Genomic DNA, 18,215 nt, shown 5'->3' with positions numbered 1-18,215 from the left:
GAAGGAGGTTTATGACCAGGTTCTAATAATACGATGAGCAGTGGGTCTGATAAAATCTCAAAGGTGAACTCACCAATGGGGTCTTTGGCGAAGACTGGTTTGGATGGAGGACTTGGGTCTCCGGCTCCCACTTCATTCTCAGCACTGACTCTGAACTCATACTCACAACCCTGGAGGAGCTCCGTCACCCAGTACTCCACCTTAGGATGGATTCTCTCTGTGTTACAGCGAACCCACCTGGAGACAATAAAACAGCTCATGGATCAGCTGACATGAACACATCTATCTGTTATTTTGATATGCTTAATACAAGGCATTATGCTTATTATATTTAAGAACATCTGGTTTTTCAGTGTTTATACAGCTTAGGTTTTTCCTGTTTATGGACCTTTCAGACATTCATGCTTTCTCTGTTCATATTTTTGAGTTCATCTACCTGTTGGCCATTGTCTCCTTCCTCTCCACAATGTATCCTGTGATTGGTTTTCCTCCATCAGCAGGTGGTTCCCAGTTGATCAGGGCTGAGTCATGGTAAACCTCTTTCACTGTGGGCTGTTTGGGTGCGTCAGGTACCTCTGTGATTGAACAACAATGACACAGATTAGACAGTGATGGAACCCCCTATTTCAACCCCCTGCAGGTCCATTAGTGTAGTTTTATTAGATCTTACTGAAGATGTCTCTGGCTTTGGTTTCTGCAGACAGCAGTGGGTCGCTGATGCCGTAGATGTTCTGAGCCATGATCCTGATGATGTATTCACGACCCTCAATCAGCTTCGGAACCTGGAATGACAGACAACAAACTAGAGATTCAAGAACTGAACTAAATTTAAATTAACATTTTTTGTGTTTTACTTTAGCTAAAAGTTTGTGTCTGTTTCTAAACTGTCAGGACTCGGGTTGTACAGACCCTGCAGGTGGTTCTGGTGCAGGATGAGGTGACAGGCATCCACAGGTCTCTGTTGGTGTCTCTCTTCTCAATGATGTAGTTGGAAACGGCACAGCCTCCGTCATCCAGAGGAGGGTTCCATGAGATCACCATGTAGTTTCTGTAGACCTCGTTGAAGACCACTGGGCCTTCTGGTGGCTGAGGACGGTCTGACAAGAAGAAGAAGAAGAATTTAATGCTTCACAAAAAAGTTTATTTACTTTAAACAGTGGAGTTTTTTAAATGAATAAAGATTTTTTTTCTGATGACAGTGATGGTTTGTAAAGTTTCCTCTCTTCGAGGCCCTTACCTACGACAGTGATGGTGCAGATTCCTGTTCGTGTTCCAGCAGCGTTGTCCACACTGACGCAGTATACGCCGCTGTGGTCTCTCTTGGCTTTGCTGATGTTGAGGCTGAGGTGGCGAGCGGTGCTATGGAAGCTGATCTCCTCATCTGCCTTCAGCTCCTCATCATTCTTTTTCCAGGTGATAGTTGGTGCCGGTTTGCCACTGTAGCGACCAGACAGACTGCAGGTGTCACCCACCTTCACCATCATCTTATCCCTATAGTCCAGGTCCAAAGTCGGAGGTTCTATGGAGAAAAAGATTCATAGCGTATCACAATAATGGACTGATAGAAAGAAGTCCAGTGTGGTATTGTGTCACTGATTTAATCCCATTTTAATGATCAAAAATCTTGGAAAACACATGAGGAATTACAACAAAAAGACCAGAACAAGGACAAGACCTTGGGGGACTCCCCATGTAATGTGTAACCAGTTCTGACACAAAACGACTGATCTGAAATATAAATCTGAAACAACAGCTGATTATCAAAACCCAGAGATGAAGGTTTTTATAAAAGTTATTAACAGTGTCAGTAGCTTCAGTTGTTTGTTTCAACTGTTTTGTTTTATATATACCATACTTCAACACAAAGTAGTTTTACAACATAAACAATAAACCAATTCAAAACATCTTGAAGTATGAATGAGGCATAACATAAATTTCTAAAACCTACATGTCCTACACTGACACTGGTGAGGTTTATTCCCAGGGTTTTTTGTCTAAAATTACACAACATTGTTCAAAGCCAATTCAATACAATTTTGAAGCCAAGCTATTCATTTGGTGCCACTGAAGGACTGAATTTCAGTCCTGGCTCTATTTGTTAAGAATTAAAAATGGAGTTAGTAGAGTAACACTGGATAAAAATTATTTCAGCTGTTCTGTAACAATAATACTGACTCACCGAGTTCGTCTTTGCACTGGACCGGTTTGGTGGCGAACGAGGCCTTGCCCTGTCCCACCTGGTTCACAGCGGACACTCTGAACTCATGGCTTGATCCATCCTTCAGTCCGGTCAGTGTGAACTTCCTGTCCATCAGCTTTGTGTCTCCGCCCACACGTGTGAAGCTGTCCCGTCCAACCATACGTGACTCCAGGATGTACTCAGTGATCTCGGCACCACCATCGTATTTGGGAGGCCTCCAGGCAACAGAGATGGAGTCCTTGGTGATGGCAGTGATGATCAGATCCTCTGGACGCTCTGGTACAGCTAGAAAATGGCCAACAGAAGTGTCAGTGGATTCATATCATTATAATCCTAAACAGAAATTACCAGATCCCTCTTCACAGATGTGTGAAAGTGGACAGTGTTGGAATCTGGGTTTGGACTCACAGATGGGGTCTTTGACCATGACCATCTTCTCAATCTCGATGAATGGTCCCATTCCAATGATGTTTTCAGCCGCAATCCTGAAGAAGTATCCCTTTCCATCAATGAGTCCTTGCACCACGGCATTGTTCCTGGTCACTGTGTAGGACACCGATGTCCAGCCCATGCGGTCCGACTCCCTCTTCTCAATGATGTAGTTGGTGATGGCTGAACCGCCGTCGTCCTCTGGGGAGTACCAGGTCAGCTTACAGGAATCGTTAGTCAGGTTCTCTCCGGTGAATGGAAGACCAACAGGTCCAGGAACATCTGCAGGGACAAGATGACTGTTAAACCTCTGACCTCTGAATACATGAGTGGACAATGAGCCTCAGAGATCTCAAGCTTAAATATGCATCCAGATGAACACCTACACTTGACGGTTGTTACCTTCAGGTTATTCTGCCTTTGGGTAATTTTGCTTTAAAGTCATCAATGTCACTCTGTTGCTAGTTTTGTTTTCTAGTGGCTATTGTGATATTGAACTATTGAGTTTTTAAATTCACTGATGTTCATCTATTGTTGCTCTTACTGTTTTGTTTTTGCCTGTTGTTTGTTTCTGTTTCAGTGTTTGTTTGTGTATAACCTTGTCTTGTTCTCCCATCAGATAACATCTGTACAGTAATAAAAGAATTAAATCCTACTAATAGGGGGAATTGATCTAAGATTCAAAACCCTCTTAGATCAACACTGTCAAGAAACTGGTGGCCCCAGTAGACTGATACTGGAGGACAAATACCTGAACAGGACAGTTTACAAAAAATAAAAGGATCGCAAAAATATTAATTCAGCCCTTTATCACAGGCTCTATGTTTGGGAGTGTTTTCATATAAAAATATGTAAAATAGTATTAGTTCTGTGTTTGTATCATGTTCTCTTCATATCAGAGGTGGATCTTCACATGTTCAGCTTCCATGTATTACCTGTCATTAAATCTTCATCAGATTTACTCTCATCCTGACTCAATAAGGAAGATTCTTTGATGCGACTCACCCAGGATCTCCACAATGACGGCCTTCTTCCTCTCTCCGCCTTCGTTCTTGGCGCTCAGGGTGTAGATGCCCTGGTGTTGGCGTTTGCAGTTCTTGATGACCAGTGAGTTGGAGATACCTGTCGTCTCCACCACGGCCTCTTTGGGCACCTCGGCGTCGTCTCTACACCATGTGATCTGAGGGGCGGGTTTACCTGACACGTAGGCGATGATGCGGATTGTAGCACCGGCATGGACCACAATCTTCTCCTTGACAGAGGCGTCCAGGTCCATCTCAGGAGGAACTGGACCAGAAAAAACACATGAGGGTTTCCATACCATACCAACTTATTTATAAAGCACTTTAAGAACTTTACAGCTGGCCAAAGTGCCGTACACAAATCATAAAATATCCTTAAAGTTTTTTGTGAAATAAACATAATCAGCGTAAATAAATCCTTGTCCACTGGAAACTCAAATCTAGTTGTATTTTACCTTAATGTAAAAAGGTTAGAGCAGACTGTTAAAGTGTTTAATACTGTTTAAAGAATATTTATTGAATCTTGCTTAATAAATCTGTATAGTAAGTAACATTTTTGTTATCAGAAACTGTTTGACTTGTGTCTGATTTTAAACATCAGAACTGCTTCTCATATTTAGGAATTAGTCATTTTATTTACACAGAAAAAGGATTAAAATAGATGACACTTTATCTTTTCACCTGTGTATTTATTTTACTCATTCCTAAAAAAAACAACTGTTTTTCCTAGATCTGTAGTTTCACTCCTCTACTTCAATATTTATCTTTGAGTATAAATGTGTAAGACCAGTTGGACCAGAACCAGAGCCTCGGATCAGAGTCTTACTTGTCCTGTCTTTGACCTCAATCAGCTCAGATACAAGTCCTGGTTCACCGACTCCAGCGGCGTTCACAGCTCGGACTCTGAATCGGTACAGACCGCCTTCCTTCAGACCAGCGACCACATACTTGGTGCCTCTGACCTCGGTATCCTTGGCCTGAAGATGAGAGAATCCAGACCAGAGTTAATAGAGTAAAAGACAAACCACAACCAACTGAAACCAGACTGAAATCTGAACATGGACCTTCTCCCAGCCCTCCTCAGTCTCTGGTTCTTTCTCCTCTTCATCACTCAGCATGAGTTTTTTCCTCTGAGCTTTCTTCTCCTCTTCCTCTCTGTCCACCTCCTTAAACTCCACAATGTATCCTGTGACCTTTGACCCTCCATCCAATGCAGGAGGGAGCCATTCGAGCTCAACTGTGGACTTAGTCCAGTCTGTCACCTTTGGTGTTGGAGGACCAGGAGGTTCTGAAGCAAAACAAGCAGAAGCATGTGAAGAACACATGGATGTTATCAATGAACACCAGACAAACTCAGATCTACAGATAGAATAGAATAGAACAGAACAGAACAGAAAAGAATAGAACAGAATAGAATAAGATAGAATAAAACAGAATAGAATAGAATAGAATAGAATAGAATAGAATAGAATAGAATAGAATAGAATAGAATAGAATAGAATAGAATATCCCTTATTGTCATTGTGCTACTCCGGTCAGTGCAACAATATTGACAAAACACCAAAACTACAGAAAAAAGAACAGAACAAATATAAAATTACAAAACTAAAAATTAGATAAGAAAACAGAATATAATTTTTACAATTTTACAAAGTAACATAAAAACAGAACTAAGTAAAATAAAAAATAAAAATGGACAAAATATAAATAGATGCAAGTTACAGTATTAGCAGTATATGACATGACGTATATCTATGTCAACAATATGATATTGCATGAACCAAGTCTATATAAAAATAGTGCAATTATATTTTCTGCAAAGAACTGGATTTGACTGTGGACCATTTATCAAAGCCTGAGAACTGGTTGTGGTTCTGGTGGTAGTCTTACGAATGGGGTCTCTGCAGAGGACAGGGTCTGAGGGTAAACTGGGGAGTCCACAACCAGCCTGCGTGACAGCGATGATCCTGAACTGGTACAAGGCGTTGGCCAACAGACCCGGTGACATCCCAGTTGTTGCCCAGAGGCAGAGCCCGGAATTGGTTCTCGGGAGATGCGGGTCCAGCGCTTAGATGTGGTTTCCTTCTCTCAATGAAGTACCCGGTGATGGAGGAGCCACCGTCACTTTGGGTTCGTCCCATTTCAACGTTCATGAACTCAGACAGACTTCACCAACTGTGGGTTCTCACATTGACCAGGGACGGCTGGAGAAACCAAGGGCAACAACTAATCAATATTCTATCAATAATGAGCCTTTGAGCTATCAGTAAAGTATCAATACAAAGAACTAATATCACACTTCATGTTGATGTAATTTGGATCTTTTATCTGAGACAATTGACAGAGATTGAACACTGATCTGGACCTCACTGAACAGGTTTCTGGCCTTCTCTGGTTCACTGATGATTGGAGGGCCAACTCCAAACTTGTCTGGGCCATAACCCTGAACTCATACTCGTGGTTCTCTGTCAGACGAGTCACCACGTAAGCGCACTCCCTTCGGATCATTGGAGACGTGGACCCAGGACCTTCCTGTTGTCCTCACGTTTCTCCACCACATAGTTAGTGATCTTGGATCCGCCATCATCGGTGGGCGGGTTCCAGGCCAAACCGATCCTATCGGCAAACACCTCAGTTAACTTGATGGGTCCAACACATGGGCCAGGAGGTCCTTAGGAAGAGGCAGATGGTGAGGCACATGTATGCAGTAAATACACTGATGAAGTAATCCACCTATTCCAATCATCTCACCTAGAACAAACACTTTGATGTCCTTGGTGACGGTTCCCAGGCTGTTGGAGGCCGTCAGACAGTAGAGGGCAGTGTCGAGCCTGTTGGCCTGTGTGATCAGCAGTGTACATTTGTCCTGGGTGACCAGTTTGTTGATATGCTGGTCGTACTGGACGGCGGCCTTCTCTTCGGGTTTGGCCATGCTGGCCTTCTGCCACGTGAGCGTTGGGAACGGACATCCGCTCACCTTCGCCACCACGCTGACGTCACAGCCCTCCTCGCCCTCCAGAACCTCACGCATCTCGATGGTCGGAGCACCTGAACAAAACCACGACAACTTTAACCAAAACTGTCCAACAACTATGAGAAAATACAGGACTTTTTAAAACAAATTAATTGATTGTTACTATTTACTAAGGTAAGTGGCGTACATGATCAAATCACAGGTCCAGTGGGAGTGAGTAGTACTCCACCAATATGTAGTTTTGGAGTTCCTCTGGTAGTCTTTTTTGAAATCTTTTTTTTTTCTTTGCTTTAAATTAAGCAGTTGTTTCCATTTACAAAACCTTTTTTCTTTGTAAAAATCATAATCTCACAGGAAAAACCTTATTTGTAGGGTTTGGCTTAACCCTCTGTTTTTAATTGTTCTACGTTGAAAAGCATTAACACCTAATTTCTGTGAGCAGTAAGTTTAATCAGGCTGTGATTGGTTAAACTGCTTGTCACTCACATGTCTGGTCTTTAATGACCATTGGTCCCGACTGTGGCTGAGGGTCGACTTGGTCCAGCAGCGTTCACAGCTTTCACTCTGAACTCATACTCTCCACCCTGAAAATACATTAAATCACACAGAATGTTATGTCACATATTTAAGGGTTAAATTCTGCTCAGTAACACCAGTGGAAGGACTTTGGCATCTGTCCTCATCTTTAGATTGGCTGAATTATCATTTTTATTTCCGGACTTCCTCGACATTCTGCTCCGCTTTAATTTATATGTGATAAAAATTTGATTTTTTTCATCTGTTCTGCAAAACATGTTTCAAGTTGAAATTATACATTCTCAAGAAAATACAATCTAATGGTACGATATAATTAACGGTGTATTAGGGCCACTGTCAAATTTACAAAAAAAACAAATCTGATATTTAGTTATAAATTTGAATAAAACTTGGTCATTCTATCAGATTAGTAAAGTCCAAGTACTATATTCCACAGAAAAAAACAAAACAAAAAAGAGCAATTATTTCATAGAATAAAATTATAGATGTGTGAGGAAAATAGAATTAGTCAGAAAGTTATGGAAAAAAAACTGCAATATTTTCTGAGCTTAAAGTCACTGATTAACAAGCCAAAACTGAGGGCAAACTTGCAATGTATCAGAATAAAGAAACTTGAATATTTTGTGAGATAAACCTCTCTCACTATGAGAAAAATTAAAGTAGCAACTTAAAAAAACTTAGATATTTTCTACGATTTTGAGAAAAAAATCTAATGTTTAAGAAGACAGAAATCTGCAAGAAAAACCTCTGACATTCTCTGAGAAAAAAAATTGTCTTTCCTAAAAAAGTTAAAAGGTTAAATTATCAAGAGTTAAGATTCATAAAATATTTTTATCACCCATATTAATCATCTGATAAAGTCTATGTAAATGTGACGAATCTTTCTCTGCATGTTGGTCTTTATGTATATGAAACCCTAAATGAAGAAACAACTGCTAACTGGCAACTGGTGTTTTATATTATGAAGCTGACATTCTGTATTACATAATAAAGTGAAAATGTGACACTGAGTGTTTGAGTGATTTCAAAGGTGTAAACCAACCCTCCGTCAGATCCTCCACTACGAAGGCAGCTCCTCACATCTCTCTTGTTGCACTGTTTCCATGTTTCCTTCTCTTTTCCACTGGTGTCCCAGCTCAGACGCTCAATGATATAATGCTTCACTGGAGTCCACCATTTGTTTTGGGGGCCTCCCAACCAGGGTTACAGTGTCTTGGTGCCAGGTCCCCTTCAGTTGGTAGGGGGTCTGGTGGGTCCTGAGGAGGAGGAAGAGAAATGTTCAAGCAGGTTGAGGTGGTCTGTGGCTGTGATTTTGAGGGTGGATTCGTACAGATGGGGTCTCTGGCCCGGGCCAGTTTCGCTGGTGACGGTGAATGGACCGAATCCTAGTCTGTTCTCAGCACGGACCCTGACAGGTAGTCCTGACCCTCCAGCAAACCTGGGACCACAAACGCCTTGACTGGCACAGGCTGCATTCACCTGAAAACCACATCGAACAATCAAATCAGTTAAAAGAGCAATGCAAACAAGTAATTCAGGACATAGAAAATTCGAACAAAAATCAACAATTGTAGAAACTGAAAATGCAAACAACTTTCAGGAAAAGATTAAAGTCAGTACCTTTGTCCAGGCCTTGTCTATCAGAGATTCTTCTCAATGAAGTAACTCTTGATTCTCTCTCACCTCCGCATTATCTGGCAGTTTCCAGATCAGCCTCATGGTCGACCGGGTGATGTCTGTGACCTTCAGCTCCTTCGGGGGTCCAGGAACATCTGAGGATGAACATCATACATTTAGAGGTTGGTGTCCCACATCATGAAAACACAGACACTTGAAGAAAGCTGGCGGAGGTCACAAACAAAAGACGCACCAAGGACATTGACTCTGACGTTGACATGTTTCTGTCCAGACTTGTTCTTGGCAGTGATGGTGTAACGTCCAGAGTGAGTCCTCAGACTGACAGGGATGGTCACAACGGATGTGGAGTCGGTCGACTCCACCTGAACATCAACAAACCCAGAAACACAATCTTAAAACTGATTCAGGATAAAAACTCATGAACATTTCTAAATGATAAGACTTTTCAACATCAGAGTAAAACCAAAAACAAACAAAAATATGTGAATAAAACTTCACCTCAGAATCGACGGGAAGGGTGTGCAGTTTGTTCTTCTTGTGTGACTTGGCTTTGCCATAGAAGTCCCATGTCACCTTGGGAACAGGTCTTCCTTTGATGGTAGCGGGGATGCGGATCGGATCTCCAGCTCGGATATAGAGCAAGTCATCCATGATGATATCAATGGAAATGGCAGGTGGGACTATAGACACAATGGGGAATTAATGAGGGTCAAACCTTCAGTTGGATGTATTTTAAGACATTTGAAGAAGTGGGACTCACGCTGGACATCCTCAATCAAAACCTCGCTGGTTCGGGGGCTGGGATCAGACTCCCCGATATCGTTGACAGCGATGATCCTGAAGCGGTAGCGTTTGAGCTCCCGGAGGCTCGGCATTGTGAACTCAGTGGTCGGGTGCAGAGATTCAGGGTCGTTGACTCTCACCCACTCTGAAGAACCTTCATCCTGGATCTGGACGATATAGCCCTTAACAGGGCTGCCTCCATCTCTCTCTGGAGGTTTCCAGGTCAGAGTGACGCTATGCTTGGTCTTATCGGCCACTTCAGGAGCAGCGGGCATGCTGGGAGGAGCTGAAACAACAGATCCATGAGGCAGCATCAGCAAAATGCAGGTTTCCTCAATGACTTACTGGAACCAGTGTAGGAAAATAAACTCAAACAATGTGAAATAAGATGAATATTCTCTGAGATTTAAGAAGAAACTGTGTTAGAAAAAATACAAAACTTTTATTTATACAAAAAAAGTTTTGAATTTATAAGAACTATTTCAACCATTTAAGAGAGAACAACTTTAATATATTTTTAAAATGGTAAATTAGACGTGATTAGACTGAGATTTCAGAGTCAGTGTTTTGTGAGAAACATGAAACATTTATTGCCCAAAAGGAACAGTTGTTTCTGTATAAAACCAAATAACAGTTCTATATAACACTGTGTGGAAATAAGGTTGTTTTTGTTAACATGGTCATTTTTTACTCACTCAATGGATCGACAGCAAAGGCGGAGTCAGAAGGAGAACTGAATGGGCCTATTCCTGCACTGTTGAAGGCTGCAACTCTGAACTCATACTCTGTGCCCTCGAACAAACGAATCACCTGAAGAACACATGACAGGAAAACATAAAACATATGAGACAACCACCGCGTTCAGGTGCTGATGGTCCTGAGAAGCTGGTCACCCATTTGCAGTGGATGTAAAGCTGAGGTGTTCTGTGTTGGATGGAGGTGTTGGTTGTGGTTTTATCTGCTCACCTGGTACTCCCATCCCTTCGTGCCTCTCTTGGTGATTGGCAGCTTGTTGACTTTGGCCCAGTAGGCCGTTCCCTTCTCCCTCTTCTCCAGCCAGTATCCAATGATCATGGAGCCACCGGTCTCTCTGGGAGGCTCCCAGGTCAGGGTCATGGAGGTCTTGGAGTACTCGCTGATGGTCGGCTTCTCAGGTGGTCCAGGAAGGCCGAGGGGGTCAATGATCTGGACTTCTTCTGTTCCACAGGGGTCAGATTTACCATAGCGGTTCTCGGCCTTGACTCTGAACAGGTAGGTCTTTTTAGTCTCGAGGTTCCACACCTGCAGTACAAGAAGGTGTTAAAGATTTTAAGGAACACAAGATGTATTTCTTCTTGTTTAAAGCAGGTAGCACTGGTCATGAATAAGAACAAGTCACTCAATGAAAAAAGAATGTGTCCAGTTGTCTTGTTGTCTTCTATGTCAACGTACCCCGTATTTCCTCTCAACGATGTCGCTGGTGACCTCCTCCCACTGGGGCTCAGCTGGAGCCTCCTGTCCCTCCTCTACTTCAGGTACTTCTGACCACACCTCCTTCTTCTCCACGATGTAGTTTGTCAGTTCGCTGCCACCGTTATCAAGTGGAGCATCCCAGGTCAGGTAGCATGCCTCTGCCTTAATGTTGGACACAGTCACGTTCCTGGGTGGAAGTGGACGGTCTGAGGGAGAAAAGGACAACAGTCCCAGTATGGAGCATCACAAACGATGAAAGAAATAGTAAAATGTGTCATCTGTGACTCACCGACACCCATGACGTAGATGTGTGTTTGGCTGATCCCATGTTGTTGGAGGCGGCCACGGTGTAGCTGCCGCGATCCCTCCTGTTGGCTGCTGGGATGGACAGTGTGGTCTTTGCGTTCAGTCTGCCAGTCACCACCGTCTCAATCTGCATCGTCTCAGGTGGCTTATCGATCACCACGTCATCCTTTGACCACTCAATCTTGGGGATTGGAAGACCCAGAACGTCGGCGGGGATCTCGATGGGCTCGCCCTTCCTCACAGTGATGTTATCTCCCTTGAAGACCTTCAGCATATGGACCTCAGGAGACACTGGGAGGGACAAAAAAAAACGGTTATTAAACTAAATACACAAGAAATTGGCAGATTCCGTTCCAGGTTCTGGACTTTCACATTAGCTTCAAACAGTCTTACCTTCATCGTCCTGAATGATCACAGTCATTGGAATGGATGGCTCACTCTCTCCAACCATGTTGGTGCACTTGATCCTGAACTCGTACATCCAGGCCTCCTCCAGACCGGTCACAGTCATGGTCAGGTCAGGGCAGATCTCTGTATTACAGGGCTCAAAGGCCTGCTGGTCAGCCCTCTTCTTCTCCACAAAGTATCCCAGGATGGGGCTGCCACCGTCATTACGAGGAGGCCTCCAGGTCAGAGTGACGGAGTCTTTGGTCCTCTCAGTGTAGTGGAACTTCTCTGGGTAAGAAGGTGGGCCTGCAGAACCGACACAACCCATGTTTAGTAAATGATAACATACATACAAAAACACAGCACTGCTGTCCTTCAAGTTTCTACAGGTTTCGAGAAGTGAAATTTAACAGGTTTCAAGACCTTTGAGGTGACTTTGAATACATTATAAAGCCTGTTTCACACCTTTGCCGGGCATTGGTGAAGGGAGAACAGTGTTAGGTGATGGCAGGGGTTTGCTGGTGGGTTTTTATAGATGATTCATATTTTTTCTGACCTCATGTAACTTCAACATATTTATACAGATGCAAGGTACAGCATCATCAACAGACTTCAACAATAAATGTGTTGGAGCTCATTTAACTTTACATTAACTCTACAAAAACACTGAGTTATTACAGTTTCAGAAACCAAATAAAAAAAAATATGGAACTGATGGAAGTGGTTTTGTCACAGATTGATCAATAATAATTCTTCCCTAAAACACAAAAAACATATGGAAATAAACTAATTAACAGTTCTAAACACATATGCTTGGTGCTGTGGTGGCTTTCAGACTCCTGCTCCTCACCTTGTGGGTCCACAGCCTTGATGGGTCCCAGCTCCACAGGTGGACCCATGCCGTACTTGTTCTTGGCTATAACTCTGAAATAGTACTCCTGAGCTTCCACGATGCCCACACATTCACATTTAGATGAGGCAGTTTCCACTGGCTGCCTCCAGGTGTGCATCTTGGCATCTCTGCGCTCCACGATGAACCCGGTCAGGTCGCTACCTCCGTCATCCTCTGGGTCGTCCCAGTTCAGGAAGATCATCTTACGGGTGATGACCACAGGCTTCAGGTCTGTGACAGGCCCAGGAACATCTGTGGAGGAAGCAGTTTTCCCTCAGTTTGGTTTTCTGTCATAAAATATATTTAATCAAGTGCATTTTTATATTGGCATGTTCTTCTTTGACTGGGCCACCACTCACCCATGACCTCCACTCTGGTTGCAGCGTTCTTGATGCCGCTGGGGTTTGCAGGCAGAGATCTGGTACTTGCCACAGTCTGGCCTCTGGACATTCTTGATACAAACAACACTGTCGTTGCCCTCGGTGAGGACCTCGACACGATCTTTGTCCAGTTTTTTTGTCATCCTTGGTCCAGGAGATAGATGGGTAGGGTTTACCTGTGACTGTAGCTGGAACACGGAGTGTCTCTCCAGCTCTGATGATGATGCCGCTCTTGATGGCCAAGTCCATATCAATTACTGGTTTCTCTGTAGAACAAAAGACAGCTATCAGGTTTAGATCAATACTGAATGAGCTTACCTGGTTTAATTGGGTTATTGTGGTTAACTAAGTCTAAAACCACCAGTGAAAAAAAATTCTGTAAAATAAAATATAAATCTTTGTTTTTTTAAATGTGAACACTAACACTATAATGTAAAACTAAAATAAATCTAATCAGTATACGTGACTGACCTGCAGGATTTCTGACGAACACTGATTCTGTGAATCCTGGTGTTCCTTCTCCACCAGCGTTGCAGGCTATAACTTTGACCTGGTACTTGGCTCCTTCACGGACTCCGTAGATGGTGAATGACCTGTTCCTCCAGAGCCGTTCTGTAGCTCTGGACCAGTCCTTGGAGCCAGCCATGGCCTGAGGAACACCAGAGAAAATGAATCTGTATTAAACTGCACACACTTACATCTACAGTCATCCACACTCCTGAATTAAATCATGAAACATCAGTCCCTGTTGTGTTCACTTGTATGCCGATGACATCATCAAAAACACATATAAATCAGGTCAACTACATGTTTCAGCCTGCATTCACTCATCCAACTATTGTTAAGACACTTGAAGACATCAGAACATTCAGACATTGTGTGATTGGTAGATGTCAGGATCTACAGACCTTATCCACATGGTATCCCATGATCTCTCCACCTCCGTTGTCAATGGGTGGATCCCACTCAACTTCGATGGAGTGATCGGTGGTTGCCACCACTCGAGGAATAGGAGGTCCAGGAGGCACTGTGAGGTCACAAACCACCAATGGCAAGTTAGATCCTTCTGAATACAACTGCTGTCTTGTTTGCCTTTTTTTTTTTTTTGAAAAGTTTACATACAGATCGGGGCCTGAGCTGTCTTTGGTTCAGAGGGAGGGCTGAACTTTCCAGGTCCGGCCTGGTTTTCAGCCGCCACCCTGAAGATGTAGGTGAGTCCCTCCAATAGACCCTCAGCGTTCAGCTCCAGATTTGGACAGAGGTCCCTAAAGACAAAAACAGATGGTGTTTAGGAAGAATGGTTGTGAAACCCACCAGAGATCCACACAGTCATATCATTTTAACATTGTTATTTGTTGTGATTTCTTTATCCTTGTGGTTTCATGTCTACTGGATGAACACATCTCACCTGTTGACTCTGGCCCAGTGTGAGCTGTTGATCTCACGGCGTTCAACCCAGTAACCCAGGATGGGGCTCCCGTTATCATTGGGCGGCTGCCATGTGACCAGCATGCTGTTGGCTGTAATGTCATCGATCTCTGGTTTCTCGGGAATCTCGGGCGGCTCTGATGACGAAGAAGGGAGGACATGTGATATTCATTAACATTTAGAAACCTGGAAATTTGCAACAATGAATATTTCACCTATGTACATACCGAAGGGATTCTTGGCAATGAGTGGTTTGGAGACGCAGGGGGGCCCAGCACCAAATTTATTTTCAGCCACGACTCTGAAGATGTACTCCTTCTTCTCAATGAGTTTGGGCACCAGGTAGCAGCAGCCTCGGAGCGTGGAGGTGACGGAGCTCCAGCCGAACTCGATCTTGGAGTTATCCTTCTTCTCCAGAGTGTAGTTGAGGATTTCACTGCCACCATCGTCCAGAGGAGGATCCCACTTACAGATGACTGAGTTCTTCCTCACCTCCTCGAATCTGAAGTTCACTGGGGGTCCAGGAGTATCTGTGGACAAACAATTGACAAATGAAACGCCAAAAAACACCTGAAGTCGAACATGAACCATTAACAAATCATTATTTAACTATTTTACCTTCCCGCTGTCATAATGAAAGTTACTGCCTGCAACGATTATTTCTTAACATTAATTAAAATACAGGAGGGAGGAAAGGCAGATTTTTGAAATGTGTAATTACATTTTGAATAAAGTTAAATTCTAAATAAAATACAAATAAATAAAAGAGTTATTTCAGTCCTTTATTTTATTTGTAAGATGATTGTGGTTAGTGTCACTGAGAACTTCTGATATATTTCAGGACATCTCAAGCTGTTAAACTCTGATAAAAGTACAATTTTTGCACATTATGATATTTAAGGAATAAGGTTTTATTAGTGCAATTAGAGAAACTAAATACATTTGCCTAATGTGCATGTGACTAAACGCTAGAAACAAAAATAATTAAAAGCAGATAAATTAGCATCCTTTTTACATGTAAATACTTATAATGTAAAAACTGTTTAACATAAAATAATATGAAATATTATATGATTTATTATATGCATCATTTACATTGAAATTATGTGCTTTCCTTTTTCTGTTTCTATAACACAAGGTTTCTTATTTTTATATCTGTGATATCAGGCAGAACCTGAACATTTATTTGTGGAAGTTGATGAGTTGGAAGCAGCAGGAAATGAACGTCAACAGATCTCAACCCAGGCCAGCATCTGAGTGGATTCGCTGGTCAAATAAATCCAATCCCTCCCTTACCCTGTTCCACAGCAGACCCTCAGAGCTCTGAGTCCAAAGAGGAACCTATACAACATCAGGCAGGTGTTATGTCCAGCTTTATTTTGAAAAGCTTCCTCTTGGGTTCCTACCAGTCCACCTGTGCCAGCTTGACATGACAGCAGGGACTATATAACCAGGCCCTGTGTTTCACTCTGTCTCTCTCTGTTCCAGCTTTACAGGCCACCAGCTTCAGAAGCACACTTGGGTGCCTGCATCAGGATGTTTGATTTTAATTTTGGTTTGACTAAGTTTTCCTGTTGTTTCAATAAACCTTAGTTTATCTGTTACTTGTAGTCCTGTGTCTATCATTATGTTTGGCTCACAAGCCAGCCGTAAGATAATAATGGGGGCCCGTTCGGGGGGGACCCGGGACCTCTCGTATAATAATGTTTCATTTGGAAGTGAACTGAGATCTGGTTGTCCTTCATTCTTAGGCCTATTTTGCTCCTTCCACCTCCTCCTCCTCCCCCTCCTCCTCATCATAATCCTCATCATTCAGGTCTAAAAGTTTACATCCACTGACAGACTCCAACAGAACAAGAACAGCAACATTATGACAGATTCAACTTAGTCCAAGTATTTACATCACATTGTTTACAGCAAATAAGATGTTCCTCATTGGCAGCTACAATGTTGTAAAAAAACTGTTAAATGAACCTTTCAAAAAAACATTAAGTTCAGATGAGTATTAAGACCAGAACAGGGTGGTGTTCTCACCAAGGATGTTGACCTCGCAGGTTGCTGAGGCGATGCCATGGTCGTTCTCCACCTTCACCATGAAGACGCCGTGGTCGGGTCTGACCGAGTCTCTGATGACAATGGAGGATGTGCCTCTGCGGCTGTTGTCGATGCTCAGACGTTCATTCAGTGTTGGGTAGTCGGTCTCCTCCTCCTCCTCAGGCTCCTCCTCCTTCTTCTCCTCCTTTTTCTCCTCACCTTCCTTCTTCTCTTCTCCTTCCTTCACCTCTCCCTCCTTCTTCTCCTCCTTCTTCTCGGCCTCTCCCTCCTCCTTCTTCTCCTCCTTCTTCTCCTCCTCCTTCTTCTCCTCCTTCTTCTCCTCCTCCTTCTTCCCCTCCTCCTTCTTCTCCTCCTTCTTCTTCTTCAGGGGTCTTTCAGGCCTCTTGCGGAGTGGCTCGGGTTGGATCTTCTGATTGTTCAGGTACCAAGTGATCTCAGGATATGGCGAGCCAGAGATGTTGGCGTCCAGACAGATCTCATATCCTCGCTTCACACTGAGTCCTGATTGGAGGCTGCCGCTCAGGAAAACCTTTGGAGGATCTGAGGAAGATGTGAAGTTTTAACATTAAAGATGATGCAATAATAAAATGTAGAAGAAATATTAAAGACAGGAAAGAATGACAACAAGAACTTCATCAGGAGTTACAAGGTCCTCACCGACAGCGTCTGAGATTTTGACAAATGGTGTGTTGCGGGACGGTTCGCTGACTCCAGCAGCATTTTCTGCTTTGACTCTGAAGGTGTAGTTCTTGCCCTCGGTGAGGTTTCTGACGGTGTAGGACAGGACAGGGACCAGGAAGTCGTTACAACGCTCCCACTTTTCGTCACCCTTCATCTGCTTCTCCAGGACATAGCCCATGATCTTGGCACCACCATCGTACATGGGAGCCTTCCAGGTCAAAGTGACGGTGCTGGATGTGGGGTTGTGGGTCTCCACGTCCACAGGAGGATCAGGGGCATCTGGGAGGAGACACAGGATGGACTTCAGTTCATGACAATCACTGTCTTACATCATGAGGAACATCTGTAAAACTCCATAATGAACTTTGTGTGTTTTTTATTTATATTTCTCACGTTTCTGGTCCTCTGCAATGACCGGATTCCTCAACTCAATGAACTCTCCTCCTCCGATCTTGTTGACAGCCTGGACTCTGAAGTAGTACTCTCCATTCGGGATCAGGTCTTTCACAGTCCAGCTCACCTTGTTCTCTCCAGACATCATATTGACATATGTTCTCCTACCAGCCTCGCGACGCTGCAGGACGTAGTGCAGGATGGGAGTACCACCATCATAGTCTGGAGGATCCCATGTCACTTTACAGGAGCTCTTAGTGATCTCCGAGGCCACGATCTCCTTACAAGGACCAGGTAGACCTGGAGACATATGGACAGGTGTTAAAAGACTCTGTTGTTTGTCAGTGTGTAAAAACTATGTGTAGTATTTGAGTACCGATGACTTTGACGTTGATGGTGGCGCTGGCAGCTCCCAGTCTGTTCTCCAGGGTGACTTTATACTGTCCAGCATCAGCGTGAATACTGCTGTCCACCTCCAGGTGACAGGACAAGTAGTCCTTCCTGTTGGATCAGTCAAACAACCAAAAGTCAATGAGGAAACACACAAGCAGAAGTTCAACAATGTTACAAAAAGAAACGACAAACAGGAAAAGCAACATGGGTGAGTTTGGATGAAAACATTAACAGTTAATCCCAAAAATAACATTACTTTGAGATT

At 43.3% G+C, this 18,215-nt stretch overlaps 1 protein-coding gene across 1 annotated transcript in view; it reads right to left on the bottom strand.

Moving 5' to 3' along the window:
- LOC115412831 (titin-like) overlaps positions 1–18,215 on the bottom strand; it is a 237,885-nt gene that overhangs the window by 66,057 nt on the left and 153,613 nt on the right. The window contains 52 exon segments of the mRNA XM_030125488.1: positions 74–237; positions 437–575; positions 671–782; positions 910–1,097; positions 1,238–1,519; positions 2,180–2,485; positions 2,609–2,911; positions 3,635–3,916; positions 4,478–4,628; positions 4,716–4,939; positions 5,542–5,650; positions 5,652–5,687; positions 5,689–5,738; positions 5,741–5,776; positions 5,779–5,835; positions 5,838–5,855; positions 6,022–6,081; positions 6,084–6,147; positions 6,149–6,178; positions 6,180–6,322; positions 6,403–6,699; positions 7,112–7,139; positions 7,141–7,209; positions 8,243–8,331; positions 8,334–8,417; positions 8,493–8,514; positions 8,516–8,574; positions 8,577–8,616; positions 8,618–8,641; positions 8,783–8,934; positions 9,033–9,162; positions 9,299–9,480; positions 9,561–9,869; positions 10,279–10,393; positions 10,550–10,864; positions 11,015–11,241; positions 11,325–11,342; positions 11,345–11,632; positions 11,735–12,034; positions 12,579–12,872; positions 12,980–13,028; positions 13,030–13,128; positions 13,130–13,266; positions 13,472–13,649; positions 13,909–14,027; positions 14,123–14,265; positions 14,409–14,565; positions 14,656–14,958; positions 16,463–17,023; positions 17,141–17,443; positions 17,558–17,857; positions 17,934–18,058. Coding sequence (XP_029981348.1) covers positions 74–237; positions 437–575; positions 671–782; positions 910–1,097; positions 1,238–1,519; positions 2,180–2,485; positions 2,609–2,911; positions 3,635–3,916; positions 4,478–4,628; positions 4,716–4,939; positions 5,542–5,650; positions 5,652–5,687; positions 5,689–5,738; positions 5,741–5,776; positions 5,779–5,835; positions 5,838–5,855; positions 6,022–6,081; positions 6,084–6,147; positions 6,149–6,178; positions 6,180–6,322; positions 6,403–6,699; positions 7,112–7,139; positions 7,141–7,209; positions 8,243–8,331; positions 8,334–8,417; positions 8,493–8,514; positions 8,516–8,574; positions 8,577–8,616; positions 8,618–8,641; positions 8,783–8,934; positions 9,033–9,162; positions 9,299–9,480; positions 9,561–9,869; positions 10,279–10,393; positions 10,550–10,864; positions 11,015–11,241; positions 11,325–11,342; positions 11,345–11,632; positions 11,735–12,034; positions 12,579–12,872; positions 12,980–13,028; positions 13,030–13,128; positions 13,130–13,266; positions 13,472–13,649; positions 13,909–14,027; positions 14,123–14,265; positions 14,409–14,565; positions 14,656–14,958; positions 16,463–17,023; positions 17,141–17,443; positions 17,558–17,857; positions 17,934–18,058 — 8,270 coding nt within the window.

This window comes from Sphaeramia orbicularis, chromosome 21 (genome assembly GCF_902148855.1).
Source record: "Sphaeramia orbicularis chromosome 21, fSphaOr1.1, whole genome shotgun sequence".
Lineage (NCBI taxonomy): Eukaryota > Metazoa > Chordata > Actinopteri > Kurtiformes > Apogonidae > Sphaeramia > Sphaeramia orbicularis.
Note: the sequence above shows the minus strand (reverse complement) of the source record. Positions and strands in the feature narration are given on the sequence as shown.